Source organism: Malaya genurostris, chromosome 2 (genome assembly GCF_030247185.1).
Source record: "Malaya genurostris strain Urasoe2022 chromosome 2, Malgen_1.1, whole genome shotgun sequence".
NCBI lineage: Eukaryota > Metazoa > Arthropoda > Insecta > Diptera > Culicidae > Malaya > Malaya genurostris.
Genome location: NC_080571.1, coordinates 190,645,403 through 190,665,570, shown reverse-complemented (window position 1 = coordinate 190,665,570; position 20,168 = coordinate 190,645,403). Strand labels below are relative to the sequence as shown.

The window sequence follows — 20,168 nt, the reverse complement described above, 5'->3', positions numbered from 1 at the left end:
GAGCTGTTACGAGTGCCATGCGTGGTTTCACTTTACCTGTGTCGGTGTTACTCAAGAAATCGAGGATCATAGTTGGAGTTGCTCGAAGTGCGCAAATGACTCCAAGAAAGATGAACACAACACAAGTGACGATTCGACGGCAAACAATAGCACAGACCCGCAACCTATGCCAAACCCATCGTTATCAGGTACATCGAAGGTACAATTAGCCGAATTACAATTACAACTGCTAGAAGAAGAGTACGCGCTCGAGCGAAAGTTCTTACAAAGGAAGTATGAACTTTTAATGACGACCAAAACAGGGAATTTAGGGATAGACAGCACCATCTTGCCACCGCGGCATCAGTCATCTCCTCTACCGCCGCGGCTAATAGCGCCTTTTCTCAATCCCGTGAATCCGTTACTCGATACAGCCACACTGAATGATACAGCATTGCTCAACCAAAGCCAAATTGCTGCACGTCACGCCGTATCAAAAGAGCTACCAGTCTTTAACGGCAACCCTGAAGAATGGCCACTATTTTTCGCGACCTTCGAAAACACAACAAAGCTTTGTGGATACACTCCTGAGGAAAACATGGCGCGATTGCAACGATGCCTCAGAGGTAAAGCACTAGACGCTGTCCGCTGTCAGCTCCTGCACCCTTCAAATTTGGGGCATGTTTTGTCGACACTCAAAATGTTATTCGGACGACCAGAAATTATTGTCTATTCACTGGTTCAGAAAATCAATCATATTCCATCGCCACGAGCAGATAAGCTAAACTCGATCGTCGATTTTGCGCTAGCTGTGCGAAACATGGTGGCCACAATACAGGCATGCAATCTAGAAGAACATCTTTGCAACATTACCCTGTTGCAGAGCTTAGTAGATAGATTGCCTTCAATGATAAAGCTCAACTGGGCGACTCATCGTCAAAACATGAAACGAGTCACACTAATCGAATTCAGCGACTGGTTATATGCACTAGCAGAAGCAGCGAGTGCGGTGACAGTGCCCCCCTTGATTAATACTACCGAAGCTAATCATCGACGGGGAAGAAATGACGACGAATTTGTACATGCACATACGGTAACCGAGACGAGGCCGTCATCACAAGAATTCGATGGCACAAATTGCATAATCTGTCAGGGTAGTTGCCCGACAGTAGGTCACTGTAAGCAGTTCTTAAGACAAGACCATTCTTCTCGTTGGGCTCTTCTAAGGAACCACAAATTGTGTCGTTGTTGTCTAAAGTTGCATAAAGGACTGTGCAAATTCAGTAAAAAATGCGGGAAAGACGGGTGCCCATACAAGAATCACCAGCTGCTTCATAACGATGCCAAGGACAAGTCGAATCAACACAACCGCAGTGTTACCCAACCGACTGAAACACAATCGATTATGCATAGCTCAACTGAGTTAGGTTCAAATAACTACAATTACAATACTCATCGCACGTGCGAAAAGTCAGTGTTGTTTAAATACATTTCAGTAATACTATACAATCAAGGGCGATCCATTAATACGTACGCCTTCTTAGATAATGGATTCCCACTTACGCTACTAGAAGAGAGTCTAGCATCCGATTTAAATCTTCAAGGAGAAAGGCACCCACTATACCTTCGGTGGACTGCCGATACGTGTCGCTATGAAGATTCAGCTATCAAGACCTCCGTTGAAGTATCCGTAATACGAAGCGCAGATAAGAAGTATCGTCTCTCTGATGTTTATACAGTAAAGGAGTTAAAGCTGTCTTTTCAAACCCTACCAGTGGAGAGGCTTGCCAAAAGTCATGCTCACCTCAAGGGAATACCGGTTGACTCATACGTCGACATACAATTTCGAATACTAATCGGTGTAAATAACACACATGTCGTGCATTCGCTAGACATTCGCGAAGGGAACGAGCACGAACCGATAGCGACCAAAACTCGGCTTGGTTGGATTATCTACGGTACCAGTCTGACGCATACTGCCCGTAGTACTGCCCGTAGTAATGACCTTCGGGCTACGTGCTCGCCCAGCAGCGCTCAGTTCATCATGAACGGGAACGCGACACGATTCGAGCAACAATTTCCGTTAGCGGTTGATGCGATCAGACGTAGGCATTATGACGACGACATCCTTGCAAGCGTCGACACCGAAAATGAAGCGATTCTACTCGCGTCAAACGTCTTCTTCATTCATCAGCAAGGAGGCTTCGAAATGCGAAACTGGATGTCAAATTCATAAACGGTTCTAAGAGCACTTGGTGCTGCACGAAGAAATGATAAGAACATGCACATGGATTCCAGCCCATGCTTTGAGAAAGTGCTAGGAATGTGGTGGAACACCGAGAATGACGTTTTTCGATATAAACTGTCAACTGATCGTAACCGTGAACTGCTCTCTGGAATGGAAATACCGACCAAACGCGAAGTTCTCAGAACGTTAATGTGTACCTACGACCCCCTCGGTCTGATCGCAAACTGATGTCTGATCGCAAACATGATGCCTTTGAAGATACTTCTCCAAGAAATTTGGAGTGCCGGCACGGGCTGGGACGAGCGAATTGGTGACAGAGAATTTGCAAAGTGGAATTCATGGTTGAAAATGTTGCCGTACATTGAATCAGTGCGAATTCCTAGGTGCTACTATGCCCCTAACGCTAACAACAGCCGACAGATAATCGAACTACATACGTTTGTAGACGCCAGTGAATCCGGAATGGCAGCATTTACCATCGTTCGACGAAAGTAATCGCTGGTTCCGAGCACCACCGTTTCTTTGGAAACCGCACGCCGACTGGCCAGTATCGTCGGTTAACGAGTGGACATCAACAGAGGAGATTCGAATAAACCTGTTGCATCATTCTGAGAGCCCGATTAGCGATGTATTGGAGCCAAAAAATTATTCTAGCTGGAAACACTTAATTCGATTAACTGCCTTTGTCCGTCGATTCCCGTTGAACGTCAGGCGGAGAAAGATAGGAAAGTATCCGGTGACAGGCCCTCTCACCAGCGATGAACTATCGGACGCTGAGAAGTTCCACTACAAGCGAATCCAACAGCAATGTTTCAGTGCAGAAATGAAAATTTTGTCTTCGCCTAAAAAGGAAACAGGAGAAAAAATCTTATCCAAACATAGCGTCATTTATAAAGATTGTCCATTTGCGGATAATGACGGTATCTTACGCATTCAGTGTAACATAAATGTCAAAATGTAGAGAGTAGTGAAATAAACGGCGAGAAGCTGGCATTCTTGTTCAGACATTGGAGACGTACTGACTTAAAACTGGTGAGCTATATTTTAAAGAAAACTCCGAAGATTCTCTTATCCTTTCCGGCTGGTGATTGTCACGCGAGAAGCCTAGTTAATCGGTTCTGGATAGCTGGAGTACTGAAGATAACCGTTAGGTAAGATAAAGTTTAGAGGATAGCTTTCTCACGCTCTCCTGACTTTACAATGCACTGATAATTTTAGTCAATTTATATGAACTTGAGTGCATCAACCGCTGGGAATTGGAGTTTTGCGACGGCAATTCAAACGCGCCATTCATTCGCAGTTATGTGTGTTTTAAACCCTTCGCTCCTGTTACTTTTATGAATTAAATTCATGTCAAAAAGAGTTTTATTTCTAATGCATGAACATCATCATCGGTAACAAACAGCAGGAAGTAAAACAGTCTGCTGGAAGTAAATCAATGATCGATTTTGAAGCATAAAATTTTTGCGCATACCTGAAAGATTACGAGATGATCATTCATTAACATTTTCTAATTTGTCACCGAATCTTTTTCATCTTAAACAAGGTTAACTTTATCACAACACCGCTGTTAGATAAACACTTGTTATCATAAATTGCTCAAATCGAATGAACACGATTTCACCAAACGCTTTAACCATCGATTTTGTTTTCATTGACATTTTGAAGCGACGCGAACAGATTTCAACTAAAAAAGTTGTTGATTTTGCATTACAATTATTGATTTGCTTTCAATTGTCTCCAGGGCTTGCAAATTGAAGCAACGAATATGAACGAAAGGATTTCACCATCTGTGCTATTCACACACATTCGTATGTCAGGTAGAATTCACAGCGCATCCCAAGCCAGGAGAGCTGCTTCGTTCGTTCATTAGTTCATGAATATGCCCGCTTGCTGAGACCTATTAGGTTTTTTACCGTCACTGCTAACCTCAATCGGATGAACACATTTTGACAGTCCAGCAGTACTGTTTGTAAACAGAAATTTCTTTTGTTTGTTTATTGACAAATTGAATCAGACCATTTACGGTCCGTATCACCTAAATAAAGTTTTAAAACATTTGTTCACGATTGAATACGATTCGTTTTTGATATTTATTAAATAAAAGTGACTAGTTGCAAAGTGTAAAGATGATTGTTTTAGATGCGCTCTTCGATTTTTGTTTAAGCTTGTTTGTAAACAGTACCGCTGATCTGTCAAGGATGAATACTTGTTCATTTGTGTCGTCACGATAAAAAACCTAATGCTTCATGAGGTTAGCATTTGATGAATGGTTCTAATATTGTAGATGCCTATGAGGAAACTAGTTTCATAACTTTTAGTTCCGATGAATATTAACTTAAAGAACATTGCTTTTAGTGTTTCTCGGATATATACACAGTGTAAACTGCCAAGAAACAAATTGATCGTTTTGAAAATGGGCTCAAATGCAAAACTTCTGCTATAAAATGTTTAAAGTATGTTTGAAATGTGATCAAATTTGGTCTTGAAATGCGAACATTATGTTAAAAATGATTTCTGCAAACCTACTTTTTAAAAATAAACCGTAAACACTGCCTATATGACTTTGCTTCGCGTCTTTTTTTTTTACCTTTTTTTATATATATAAAAAATAGGTATAGAATTCGCTCAAACTTTCGAAAAATTTTCCGAGGCCCGGAGGGCCGAATGTCATATACCAATCGATTCAGCTCGACGAACTGAGCAAATGTCTGTGTGTGTGTGTATGTGTGTGTGTCTGTATGTGTGTTGTCAACTAAGAGGTCGAGATCTCAGAGATGGCTGGACCGATTTTGATCAAACTAGTCGCAAATGAAAAGTCTCCCCGTCACCCAAAACGCTATTGAATGGTTTTGGGATCGGATGTTTACTTTTTGAGTTATACGAAGTTTTATGTCAAAATTTTCAGTTTTTTGACAGTATCTGTCACATTTGACCTTGAAAACAGAATATGTTTTCAGACTTAGATTTCGCTCGGTAATACCTATCCAACAAGCCATAGATTGTTAAAATCCGTCCATTTTTAACGGAGATATCGATATTTTTGTGTAAGCCTTATTCCAGTAGAAGGAATTTTGAGCGCTGTATGAAAAAGCAATGCTTGGGAGCAACATGAAACACGATTTTTTATACTGTTACATATAACTGTTTCTAAGTACCAAAAAGACTGTGTACAGCATCCTTTTTTATGACAATTTGCCTCGGACCAATTTTAGCACGGTTCATTTTTGGCAACATAATCTTTCGAATATGTCATATGTAAACCAGATGACACGAGCATTATCGAGTTGGAAGTAATTCCATAATTATATTGATTCAAACTATTTACAGCAATAAATGCTGGAAGAACATGACTTCCATATACCATACGACTCAGTTCGTCGAGATCAGCAAATGCGTGTGTGACAAATAATTTCACTCAATTTTCTCGGAGATGGTTAAACCGTTTTCTACAAACTCAGATTCATATGAAAAGTCGTATACTCCCAAACAAGGTTCCTGAATTACGTTTGGATCCGACTTCTGATTGCGGAACCACAGGATGATATGTGAAACGAAATTAAAATAATGCAATTCATTTTTTCTCGTAGATGGCTGAACCGATCTAAGATTCAAATGAAATCTAAGAATCATCTATGCTTCAAATGAGAGGTCTTAAAATCATATAAAATCTCTTACTTTTTAGTCAGATCCGACTTCTGGTTTAGAAAATGCAGGGTGATTAGTAAAAAATGTCCATTTCACATAAATTAATCAGGTTTATCGGGTTTGCAGATTTGGATAGTCGATTACCAAATAAATTTATTTCAGTTTGAGCGGTATTCGTTTTTTAATTCGGAATGTACCCCCAAATTTTAATTCGCACTACAATTTCTCAAAGATGTCTACACACTGCTCAGGTGAATTTAACTGATTTCGGCTACACCGATTTTAGAATTCCGGTTCCAGTATCGAATCGATTCTCAAAGCTCAATCATTTTTTCAAAAAAGACCAAATCGAACTTCAAAAACAAATATTACAGGACTTAAGGTCCCATACAAAATTGGTGAATTTTATCCGATTCTGGAATTACAGATGATGAGTTTATAAATTTCATGTAAATTGTTTGGCGTAATAATTTATGGCCATTCGAATCATTTTGGGCTTTGCTAATTCCTGAATACCGGCTCTGGAAGTACCATAAATAATGACGAAAAACTCTAAAGTGGAACTTATTTCGACATCTCATGGAATGTTCAATCGATTGTCGCACGCTAAGATTGAAATTCGATATGTTTTGCAGTTTCGGCATTACAGGGTAATGAGTGATTAAAATCTCAATTTGCCGTTTAAAACAACGATAATTAAAATAATGTCATGAGAACTAAAACACCTAATAATATCCATGCAAAAACACATGCGTATTGATTAAAAAAAAGGTATCATCTCACTGCTAGGTGGATTAATCACGTTTTTTTTTTCAAATAAAATTTTTATTAGGCTCATTTGCTTTAGCTTAACGTGGCCGATTGTCTTGTTGTTAGGGGGAGAGAAAGGGATGCCGTATTACGGGGCGGCATACTTCCCAGTTAGTAAGGGGACATAGGGAGGGTGGGACCTACACAGTATTGAATTGAAATTTGAATACATCATTGGTTTGTGGCATACATCTTTTAGACACATTTTGCGTTCGATGAATCTTCATGTTTTTCAGCTTGTAGCAATGAAGAGATTATTCTGGATTGGGATGCTTCGTTGGTGTGTTCTGACGTTGATGTGACGTTTTTGGGTAGCTTCCAGCAACTCAGTCAGTTCAAGGCAGGTGCATGCTCCGAAGCATCGTTTACACAGGCCATACTTCCAGCAACGTAAAGAAGAGTGCGGTAGAGCTGTAGACGAGAAAGAGATAGGGAGAGCACTAAATTTGAGCATTGATAGTTTTCAAGAAGTTATAGATGAGAGTCATATAAGGAAGATTTCGAGTTGCCAAGACGTCGCGGACTGGTACGAAGGGTGGTATACCTCGGGCCCGAAGGGAACCTATGAGTTGGGACCTGGCATCACAATACTCGACACATGTCCAAACAACATGTTCGATGTCATGATAACCCTCACCGCAAACGCAGACACCACTCTCAGCGAGCCCCACACGACGGAGATGCGCGCTGAACATATAATGATTAGACATGAGCCTTGACATTACACGAATAAAGTCTCGGCTCACGTCTAACCCCCGGAACCAAGCTTTCGTCGATACCTGTGGGACTATTGAGTGTAACCATCGTCCCAGAGTTCCACTATTCCATGTATTCTGCCAGCTGGCTAGAGTTTTCTGACGACAGCAACTGAAAAATTCATTGAAGCAGATTGGTCTTTCATAGATATCACCTTCTAGTGCGCCCACCTTGGCTAACGAGTCCGCCCTCTCATTGCCCCGTATGGAACAATGTGAGGGGACCCAAACCAAGGTAATCTGGTATGATTTTGCAGATAAAGCACTCAATTGTTCCCGTATTTTCCCCAGGAAATACGGTGAGTGCTTTCCAGGCTTCACTGAACGGAGAGCCTCAATGGAACTGAGACTGTCCGATACAATGAAGTAGTGATCTGTGGGCAGAGTGTCAATGATCTCAAGGGTATACTGAATTGCAGCTAGTTCTGCGACGTAAACTGAAGCTGGATCACTGAGTTTATAGGAAGCGGTGAAATTTACATTGAATATACCGAAGCCAGTGGACCCGTCTAGATATGATCCGTCAGTGTAAAACATTTTATTACAGTCGACTTCTTTAAATTTATTATTAAAAATTTTTGGGATCTCTTGAGGGCGTACAGGATCCGGGATTCCACGAATTTCCTCTTTCATGGATGTGTCGAAAAACACAGTAGAATTAGAAGTATCCACAAAATGAACACGATTGGGAACAAACGAAGAAGGATTTATATTCTGAGCCATGTAGTCAAAATACAAGGACATAAAACGGGTTTGTGAATTAAGCTCGACGAGCTTTTCAAAGTTTTCTATCACCATCGGATTCAAAATGTCGCATCGGATTAGCAGTCGATATGAGAGATCCCAGAACCTGTTTTTCAACGGTAAGACGCCCGCCAGCACTTCAAGACTCATCGTATGGGTTGATTGCATGCAACCCAAGGCAATACGTAAACAACGATACTGAATTCTTTCCAGTTTAATGAAATGAATATTCGTAGCGGAGCGGAAACAGAAACATCCATATTCCATTACTGACAATATCGTCGTTTTGTACAACCTGATCAGATCTCCTGGGTGAGAGCCCCACCAAGTTCCGGTTATTGTACGAAGGAAATTGATTCTCTGTAGGCATTTTCGTTTCAAATACCTAATGTGACATCCCCAGGTACCTTTGGAATCGAACCAGACCCCGAGATATTTAAATGTGAAAACCTGAGCTATGGTTTCACCCCCTAGTTGAAGCTGTAATTGCGCAGGTTCTCGCTTCCTTGAAAATACAACCAGCTCAGTTTTCTCCGTAGAGAACTCGATACCCATTTGAAAAGCCCATGTCGACAAGTTGTCGAGGGTATCTTGCAATGGTCCTTGGAGATCGGCAGCTTTGGGTCCTATAATGGACACAACACTGTCGTCGGCAAGTTGTCTTAGCGTGCAAGATGTGTTGATACATTCATCAATGTTATTTACGTAAAAGTTGTATAAAAGGGGGCTTAAGCATGAGCCCTGAGGAAGACCCATGTAACTGAATCGCTTTGTCGTCAAATCACCATGCTCAAAATGCATGTGTTTCTCGGACAATAGATTATATAAAAAGTTGTTCAAAACTGGTGAAAGACCATGCTGATGCAACTTCTCAGATAGAACGTTAATGGAAACTGAATCGAATGCCCCCTTGATGTCGAGGAAAACTGATGCCATTTGTTCTTTACGAGCAAATGCCATTTGAATTTCTGTTGAGAGCAACGCTAGACAATCGTTCGTTCCTTTGCCCCTGCGGAACCCAAATTGTGTACCTGAAAGCAATCCATTTGTTTCGACCCAATTGTCTAGACGGAAGAGAATCATTTTCTCCAACAATTTCCGGATACAGGAAAGCATAGCAATCGGCCGATACGAATTGTGATCGGAGGCTGGTTTTCCAGGTTTTTGAATAGTAATAACTCTCACTTCTCTCCATTCGTGTGGGACAATATTACCCTCGAGGAACTTGTTGAATAAATTCAACAAGCGCCTTTTGGCAGAGTCGGGCAGATTTTTCAACAAGTTGAATTTAATTCTGTCTAACCCCGGGGCTCTATTGTTACACGACAAGAGCGCAAGCGAGAACTCTACCATCGAAAACGGTGTTTCGTTTGTATTCAATGTCGCGACGCGGGATATCTTCTGTTCCGGAACAGAATCAGGACATACTTTCTTAGCGAAATCAAATATCCAGCGGTTAGAATATTCCTCGCTTTCGTTCGCGTGATTTCGATTGCGCATGCGACGGGCCGTAATCCAAAGAGTGCTCATTGCTGTTTCTCTCGTTAATCCGTCAACAAACCTTCGCCAGTAACCGCGTTTCTTAGCTTTAATAAGACTTTTCATTTGAAATTCTAACGCCGCGTATTTCCGATAATTATCTGGAGTTCCGTTCTTTCTAAACGAGATGAAGGCTGAACCTTTTTTCGTTTTCAGCTCTGAGCACTCTTTGTCCCACCATGGGTTGGGAGAACGCATACTAGCTTGCGCGCTAGGTACTCGTTTCGTCTGAGCTTGAATTGCGGTGTCAAGAATCAAGCCAGCCAAAAATGTATACTCTTCCTCCGGAGGAAGCTCCTGTGATGTTTCTAGTTTCTCAGATATCGAGCTCGCGTAACGTTTCCAATCAATGTTTCGTGTGAAATCGTACGAAACATTGATTGTTTCCGATGGTCTTCCACGGTTGGTGATAGAAACTATGATCGGCAAGTGATCGCTACCGTGAGGATCACAGATTACCTTCCACTTGCAATCTAACTGTAGCGAAGTCGAGCAAAGGGATAAATCCAGCGCACTTGGTTGTGCTGGCGGTCTAGGGTTCCGTGTCATTTCTCCCGTGTTTAGAATTGTCAAATTGAAGTTGTCACACAGATCTTGGATTAACGAAGAACGATTATCATCATATAAGCAGCCCCATCCTGTACCATGCGAGTTAAAGTCCCCTAAAACCAGCCGCGGTGAAGGAAGAAGTTCTATGATGTCTGCAAGCCGACGATGCCCTATCGAGACTCTGGGAGGAATGTAGATAGAAGCTATACATAGATCTTTGCCTTTAATATTAATTTGGCAAGCAACAACTTCAATTCCCGGTGTCGAGGGGAGGTTAATACGATAAAATGAATAGCACTTTTTAATCCCTAAAAGTACCCCTCCATAAGAGTCTTCTCGGTCCAGGCGGATTATGTTAAAATTATGGAAATCGAGGTTGATGTTAGAAGTAAGCCAAGTTTCACTCAAGGAGAATACATCGCAATTATGAGTATGTATTAAGTGTTTGAAAGAATCAAGCTTTGGGATGATACTTCTGCAATTCCACTGAAGCACAATGATCATATCTTCGATTCTCAGTGGTAAATTATCCATCAAAAGATACGATCGCTGCAAGGAGGGGCCATTGTTCAGTCAACTGTTTTAAAAATGTCCTTACTGTTGGCAGTAGAGCAGTTAGGAAGCTTTCCAGAGGATCAGTAATATTGAAGGCTGTTAATATCCAGTCCACGATATCAGAAAATTTCAATAATCCAGCGTTTGTTGGATTTTCTGGTTGTGCGTTGGGGTCATTCGGGTTTTTTGATGCCCCAGGAAGTGCTGGGTACTCTTTATCATCCCTAAGTTTTTTGAACCCAGGAGGTGTTTGCTTCGGTTTTGAGTCAGCACTTTTTGTTTCCGTTTGGTTCTTTTGTGACGAAGAGGACAGTCTGAGGCCTTTACGAGGAAGCTTGGGAGAAGCCAGATTTTGTCTTTTCCTGCTTCCTTCAACCTGTGTGTAGGAAGGTCCTTCGCCTGGGTCGTCAGAGGTATCCTCTTCAACTGGCAAGATTGCAAACGGGTTCTCAGGGGTCGATGGAGTGGTTCTTTTTAAGATTTCCGCATAAGAACGTTTGGAACGTTCTTTCACGGATCGCTTCAATTTCTCCGCACGCTGTATGTACGTAGGGCACACCGAAAGATCATGAGGATTCTCCCCGCAGTAGCAACACTTTTCCACTGCTCTTCTGCAGAGATCGTCCTCATGGGCCTCTCCGCATTTGCCGCATCGCAGTTTGTTGCAACAATAGGTTGCCGTATGACCTAACTGTTTGCAGCTTGTACAATGCATTACCCGCGGTACATACAGCCGAACAGGTAGACGAACTCCACTCACTACCAAATAATTTGGAAGTGCAGATCCGGCAAAAGTCACGCGAAATGAGTCCGATTGGTAAAATTTACCATCTATCGATTTGGAGTGCAATTGCTTGCACTCCAAAATTTTTACTGGATGAAGGTCGGGGTTTTTGAAACGGCCTACCCCGTCCTTCATCAGATCTTCGATTGTCAGACTTTCGTCACGGACCACACCGTCGATCTCCACCACATGAGACGGGACGTACACGCGGTACTCCTTCGTGAACAACTCGCTGGTAGCAATCGCGTTTGCTTGCTTCAGGTCGGACACAACAACGCGTAACTTGTTTGGCGAAACCTTATCTATTGTTTTTATTGCCGAGTAATGTTTTTCCAGGTCCCGAGCAATATTTAAAACTCTGAGAGACTTCAATTTGGGCCGGAAGTATACCACCCACGGACCCCCCGAGCCATCGTCTTGGTAAACTTTTTGGCGGGCAGGCAATATCTTAGAGGGAGATGGAGGCATCGGAGAAGGAGATGGCATCGGAGAGGGAGATGGTATCGGAGGGGGAGATGGTATAGGAGGGGTAGATGGCATCTCGGAAGCAAACTCAGCCTCTAAATGTTCTTCGTTCATTCGTTCAGCTTCGCCCTCCTCCGAGACACCCCCACTGTCATCAATATTCATATTTAAAGTGCGGGAGTAAAGAAGTCTCCCGCACTTGAAATGAGAAAGAAAGAAATAAAATGAAAAGAAAATATATGTGTTGAGTTTTACAGTGTACGAACAATACTCTTATATAACCTGTCTATATACATTGATTGTCATTGATACGAGAGAGAAAATAAACTGTCACTGAGTTGTAAGTCAATTAATAACATGAACGCGTTTTACTCGGCTCGCTGCAAATCCGGATTTAAGAGTGAGGAAAGCACCGGTTACAACAGTTTGGCGACGAGACCGAAACGACCCACGTAAGGACAAAACAAATTACGGTGAAAATTCTACTGGCGAAGCGAATATTTCTATGTATGACCGATAATAGAAGTGATTCCGAGCACGAAGCACATGTCTACCATTTATAACCTCACTTGCTTTGGACGATATTAGCGATTAAAAAAAAAAAAAAAAAAGAGGACTGGAATAGATAACTCCTGCTGTTACTATTGGTAAAGGTTGACTGAAGTAATTTCGACATCGCCATGGCGCAGGGAGAGCGAGCTGCTGCAGCTGAAGCTGCGTCGGCTGCACCAAATTTTGTCATGGAACCGTACGATAAAGAAAAATGCAAATGGTCTAGATGGGTGAAACGATTGGAAGGGAGTTTTCGGATGTTTAACGTACCGCAAAATCGCCGAATGGATTATCTTTTACACTATATGGGTGCCGCAACGTATGATATACTTTGTGATCACATTAGTCCCATCGATCCAGAAACCAAAACATATGAGGAGATTATTGCTATATTAGGAGAATTTTTCGATCCGGAACCGCTCGAAATGGTACAAGTTTGGAAGTTTCGCACCCGAACACAAAAAGCGGGAGAAACCGTGAAAGAATTCGTAACGGAACTACAGCGCGACGCGAAATCGTGCAAATTTGAGGACTACTTGAAAAAGGAACTACGGAACCAACTAGTGTTTGGTATTCAATCGAAACGTATTCGGTCACGACTTATCGAGGAAAAGGACCTAACGTTTGAAAAAGCCTTAGAAATAGCACTCGCTTTAGAAGCGTCGGGAGAGGGCGCGGAAATTTTCGAGAAACGTTCGTTAGATGTTAACTTCACGGAAAAGCGTGCAATTAAGACATCTAATACATCTGCAAAAAAATGCTACCGGTGTGGAAGTGAAACACACTTGGCGAGTACTTACCGTCACAAGGATACTATTTGTAGTTTTTGCAACAAGCCTGGACACCTGCAGAGAGTGTGTCTTAAATTCAAATCACAAGGAGAACATGTGAAGAAGGACAAACAGATAAAAATGAAAAGAAATATGCATACTAATTTGATAGCTGATGAAAGCAATCTTGATGAGACACAGGGTGAAATCGAAATATCGGATGTTGATGAAGTTCTCACGCTTGAAATATGTAAAATGGAAGAATCAAAGTCACTCTCAAAAGTTATTTTACCGCTGAATATAAACAAAAAAGTTATCAAATTCGAAGTAGATTGTGGATCTCCTGTGGCGCTCATGAGCCTCGGCGACAAGAGGGTCTATTTAAATGAAATACCATTGATGAAGACTGATGTAGAGTTGTTTAGCTATTGTGGAAATAAAATCGAAGTTTATGGGTATATGAAAGTGAATGTACAGTACAACGGTGGTTCGAACTGGTTACGGTTGTTCATTGTAAAAACGCATCGCCACCCGCTGCTAGGGCGTGAATGGATGCGTGAGCTGAATGTCGACTGGAATGATGTCATACGGAATCCAACATCTTGCGTTGGAGCTATTAAAGTTCACATCCCTGATAAACCGTTGTCTAGTGCAGTAAAGAATCTAATAGATAATTTTCCGCGGGTGTTTGATCCGGCGGTGGGTACTATGCGGGGTATTGAAGCGACACTACACATTAAACCGAATAGCAAGCCTGTATTCATGAAAGCACGTACTATTCCTTTTGCAATTCGTGACACCGTGGAAGGTGAAATAGCAAATATGGTCAAAAACGGAATCCTGAAGAAGGTGGAACGTAGTGCTTGGGCAACACCAGTAGTTCCTGTTATGAAATCAGCTAATCGAGTGCGTTTATGCGGAGACTACAAGGTGACGGTGAACAAATGTCTCTTAGTTGACGAGCATCCCTTACCGACCATTGACGAGTTGTTCTCAAACATGGCGGGCGGTCAGAAGTTTTCAAAATTAGATTTAGCACAGGCTTACCTCCAAATGGAAGTTCGAGAAAAGGACCGTGAACTTTTGACGCTAAATACACATCTTGGACTTTACCAACCAACACGTCTCATGTACGGCGTGTCTTCTGCACCAGCGATTTTCCAACGTGAAATTTCACAGTTGCTTGGAGATATTCCCGGAGTATCAGTTTTCTTAGATGACATTAAAGTGACTGGTCCAGACGATGAATCACATTTACGGCGACTTAGAATGATTCTGAAGAAATTAGACGACCACGGATTACGATTAAACGTGGCGAAGTGTGAGTTTTTCGCTGATCGCATCGAATACTGCGGTTTCGTAATTGATAGAGAAGGTATTCGGAAAATGAAAACCAAAATGGATGCTATCCAGGAGATGCCTAGACCTCGAAACCGGGAACAAGTTCGAGCGTTCGTAGGTCTAATAAACTATTATGGGCGATTCATGAAGAATCTTAGCTCTCGGATTTACCCCATAAACAACTTGTTGAAGGAGAATGTGCCGTTCCTGTGGAATGACGATTGTGATAAGGCGTTTTGCTGGGTCAAAAATGAAATCCAGTCAGATAGTGTTCTAGTACATTACGATCCTAAACTTCCACTTGTACTTGCAACCGATGCATCGCCTTATGGTGTGGGTGCCGTATTGAGCCACCTGTACCCGGATGGAACAGAACGACCGATACATTACGCGTCGCAAACACTAAATATATCTCAACAAAACTATATACAAGTCGACAAAGAGGCGTATGCAATCATTTTTGGTGTGAAAAAGTTTTACCAATATATTTATGGTCGAAAGTTCATTCTTGTAACCGATAACAAAGCTGTTACTCAGATCTTGGCACCTCACAAAGGACTTCCGGCCCTCAGTGCTTTACGAATGCAGCATTATGCTGTCTTCCTCGAGTCTTTCGATTATGAAATACGTTTCCGGCCTTCGAAGGAGAATGCAAATGCGGATGCGATGTCTCGGTTACCAATTCATGATTCGAACAACCTACACCGAATCGAGGAAGTGGACCTCGTCGAAATAAATCAAATCGAAACCTTACCTGTTACAGCAGAAGACCTGGCGAAATGCACAAAAGATGACTCTAGCGTGGAAAATCTGATTCAAGGACTGAAATTCGGAAGAACTGTTGAAGGTCGGGATAGATTCGGTATCAACCAGTGTGAGTTCTCAATACAGAAGGGTTGTCTGATGAGGGGCATAAGAGTCTACATCCCTCCCAAGCTACGGCGACCAGTGCTTGAAGAACTGCATTTAGGACACTTTGGTATATCCAGAATGAAATCATTGGCACGATCGTATTGCTGGTGGGAAACTGTTGATTGTGACATTGAGAAATTAGCAAAAGACTGCTGTGAGTGTGCCAGAGTACAGAAAAATCCCACGAAGGTTTCAACGCACTGCTGGGAAAAAGCCACAGAACCATTCCAACGGATTCACGTGGATTTTGCGGGACCATTCCAAGGATTGTACTTTTTCGTGATCGTTGATTCATTTACAAAATGGCCAGAAGTTAAGATTGTCCCTAATATGACAGCAGATATTACTATCGATCGTTTACAAGAATATTTTGTGACCTATGGAGTACCTTCCATTATTGTCAGTGATCGTGGAGTACAGTTTACGTCAGACCAGTTCGGGGCATTCTTGAAGCGAAACCACATCACACACAAAATGGGAGCTCCATATCACCCGGCTACAAATGGCCAAGCGGAACGATTCATTCAGACTTTCAAAGAAAAATTGAAGGCTTTGAATTGTGAGCGGAAAGAAATCCAGTTTGAGCTCTATAAAATCCTGATGGCCTACCGGAGAAGTGTACACCCTACAACTCAAACTTCACCGTCCATGCTGGTTTTTGGAAGACAAATAAAATCCAGGCTTGATATGCTCATTCCCACTAGTATTCCAGAAGATTCATATCGTGAGGAGGTGGGTGATCGTCGTTTTGCTATAAATGATAGAGTGGCAGTGCGAGATTACTTAGGGTCTTCTAAATGGCAGTTCGGCACAGTAACAGAACAGATGGGTAAACTTCACTACATGATTGAGCTAGATGATGGTAGAATCTGGAAGCGTCACGTGGATCAGATGAGATCAGGTCCTGTTAAACCAAATATTGGAATCGACCCCGGAGTGAAGATCAACGATAGACCACGAGAAGTTACAGTACCTAGTTACTTGAATCAGCTAGTCTCCGATTACGAAAAAACAAATAAAGTCCAAACAACAACCATTCCCTCAACCCAGCCTGAGGAAGGCCATGCTGAATCTTCTAGAGAGACAGTTGAAGTGGTCCGGCGTGAAACAGGAAAGAAGCAGCAAGTTCCGGACAAATCAACTGTGGAAGTACCCCGTAGATCCACAAGAGTAAGCAAACCACCTACGCGATTAGATCTATGATTATCAGTGCAACTAACAATAGAAATTCTTCAACTTGTATATTGAAACATAGAAAAGCTGAATGTTGTTTAGAACACAATTCTAGGGGAAGAAAGCTGTTGAGTTTTACAGTGTACGAACAATACTCTTATATAACCTGTCTATATACATTGATTGTCATTGATACGAGAGAGAAAATAAACTGTCACTGAGTTGTAAGTCAATTAATAACATGAACGCGTTTTACTCGGCTCGCTGCAAATCCGGATTTAAGAGTGAGGAAAGCACCGGTTACAACAATATGAATAGTAAAAGTTGAAAGAAAAAGTTTGAGAAAATACTTAACAGTATGTCACGGTAAGCTGTTAGGTGAGTTGCTCCTTCACTCCTTCGTTGTGCTTCAGCGTGACCTTGACTCAGGATTTGGCTGCTGCGATGCGGGTAGCAAACAATAGAAATAACTTCTGTTTGTTTGAAACCCTTCGCTCCTGTTACTTTCATAAATTAAATTCATGTCAAAAAGCGTTTTATTGCTAATGCATGAACATCATCATCGGTATCAAACAGCTGGAAGTAAAACAGTCTGCTGGAAGTAAATCAATGATCGAATTTGAAGCATAATATTTGTGCGCATACCTGAATGATTACGAGATGATCATTCATTAACATTTTCTAATTTGTCACCAAATCCTTTTCATCTTAAACAAGGTTAACTTTATCACAACACCGCTGTTAGATAAACACTTGTTATCATAAATTTCTCAAATCGAATGAACACAATTTCACCAAACGCTTCAACCATCGATGTTGTTTTCATTGACATTTTGAAGCGACGCAAACAGATTTCAACTAAAAAAGTTGTTGATTTTGCATTGCAATTATTGTTTTGCTTTCAACTGTCTCCGGCATTTGACAGCATTCAAAACAACATATTTTTCAACTACTTGAATATATGCAAATCAAAAACCATATTGGTTGAATCAAAAAGAAATTAGTTAAATCAACTATCGCAAAAATCAAACAACGACAAGAGCGATTACATCACAACTGCCAGTTGTTTGCATTGGTGAAAAAACAACGAAAAGGGGACAACGGTGGAGAGCATCACACAAAATCAGCCGTTCTAATGACTCTAAAAGTTTTCTTAAGAACTATTAGGATTTCCTACTCGCAAATCCAAGATAAATATATTCTCAGTTTAGTGCAAATCTAGAACAGTTTGATTAGATTTGTGCACTTTTCGCTGTGTGAAATTCACAGTAATCGAGATCAAGTGATGCCAAGTGTATTTTTTAAGCAGAAGTGACTAAATGCATTCCAGCGTTAATTTCGATTAACTTCTAGTTTTGATCAGACCCGGTCAGCTTGGAGCGAAATCAATATTCAGTTTAGCAACGCCATCGCACGGCATCACATTCAACATATCATGTCAATTCTATGTACGAGATTTGATGCAAAATCGCCTGAGGGCGCCATGCTCACATAAAAAGATGTCACCAATTATTTGTTAGGGAAATGTGAGAGCTGGATATCTTGTTAATATGAAGTCTTTGTTTTGATCTATCTGATCTATATTGATCTGATTTTGATAATATTCGTTCAGTTTTGCTGGAGCGGTTTATTGTTGTTTTTTCTCTTGTAAAAACTGTGTGAAAATTTTGTGTTACCTTTACATAGAAAGAAAATTGGTTGTTATTCTACGTGAAGTAGAAATATTGTGCAGGTATGTAGTGTTAATTAAAAAAAATAAGTGGAAAAAACTTCAGAAACTCTGCAGTAAAACTAGTCCAACGGGGCTCCAACTCCCCATATTAAAAATGAATTAACAATGGACCTCTGTCTGCCGGGTTTGTTGAACGAAAAAATGGCACTCGGTTCAAAGGTCTGTTTCAAAATCGGCAAACGAAGGTCCCGTGTTGGCCTCCCGTTGAACGATTGATTGGACTTTCATTGGACCAATGATCCAACGTATTGGACCAATGAAGAACTATTTTTGAACGTTTTTTGTCGTGAATACGACTTACTTTACTATGGGGTGCCTTTTCAAAATTTACCCTCTGAGAGAGTGATAAGTTTTTGATCGTGAATATATCTTGTTGTATCTAACGAATCAACATAATTTTTTCTACTTGCCATCGGAAATATGATCACAATTTTCTGATAAAATTTTCAGTTGTGTGACATAATCTCAAATAGTTCAAAATTAAACTTTTCTGAAATGTTTGGTATGAACGAGTATCAAAGAGGATAATTCATAAGGCACGTTTGCCTTTTTCGTATTTTGAAAGCTCATAGCACAGACTAACAGACATGACAGTATGAGTAAATTCTTATAAAAATAATTTTTCGTGATGCACTAGTTCCACCTATATTGTACCGCGCGAACTATTTACTATCGGTACACCCCTTGTGTTATGTAAAAGTTAATTTACTAGTTGGTTCCCCCTCGTTTGTCAACACCGATCAGCTGCTTGCAGGGATGCCTGATTTCATCATAATATTTGGAAATGAATCGTTACAGTAAATTATTATATTACGTTAATAATATATTAAACTTTTTAGCGATGTTGGAAGGTAACCATATATTTTTCTCAACATTGTTCATCTAGACTATTTTTTATTGTGTTGGTAATTTTCACCCGAAATTAAGTGGCGGCAGATCAGAAGCAAGTAAATATTGCCACTAAACGGGTTCGATTTTGTATTGCGTTGAAGGATGAGAGGTAGGCACAATTTTGTATATAGTTTTGGCAATATGTATTAAATCTGTATCCTTCATGAAATTCGCATACAAATGCAAATACATATCAATACATTACAGGTAATTCTGTATGAATGGCAACTCTGTTGGTAAATGAAAAAAATAAACACAGTCTAGATGACAGACAGGATGTTTTTGATAGGGTAACGTGGCGCCATCATGACACATGTGAGTACTGTCCCAAATAAAGGAATATTCGAAATGACAGTTAAAATGATTGAAGAATCTAATTTGAGTGTCCTGTCTGTTAGTCTGTGCTCATAGCTCAGTGATCTGTGGAAGGATTTATACAATCTAACTATCAATAGAATCGAAATTTTTCAACTGAAACGTGTATAGTAAAAGCATTGAAGTATTTCAATAGTACACTATCTGAAAACCTGTCACATTTGACCCATGTCAACACCAGCCAATCAGAACTCGTTCTGAGGAAGAGAACAAAATATCTGCTGCTGTACAACAAATCGTTCGAGAAAAATGTTCCGAAAAGTAATGAATATCGTAGTGAGTTCCTCAATTTGGTCCTTCTGAATGCTAGAAACGAATCCCTACAGCATATTGATAGTTTCTTTCA

General features: G+C 40.9%; 1 protein-coding gene across 1 annotated transcript; it reads left to right on the top strand.

Annotated features, from left to right (window-relative positions):
- The first annotated feature begins 12,756 nt into the window (after positions 1 to 12,756).
- On the top strand, positions 12,757 to 16,854 carry LOC131429067 (uncharacterized protein K02A2.6-like). Its single transcript, XM_058593118.1, has one exon. The coding sequence runs from the start codon at positions 12,757 to 12,759 to the stop codon at positions 16,852 to 16,854; it is 4,098 nt and encodes a 1,365-aa protein (XP_058449101.1).
- Positions 16,855 to 20,168: the final 3,314 nt, after the last annotated feature.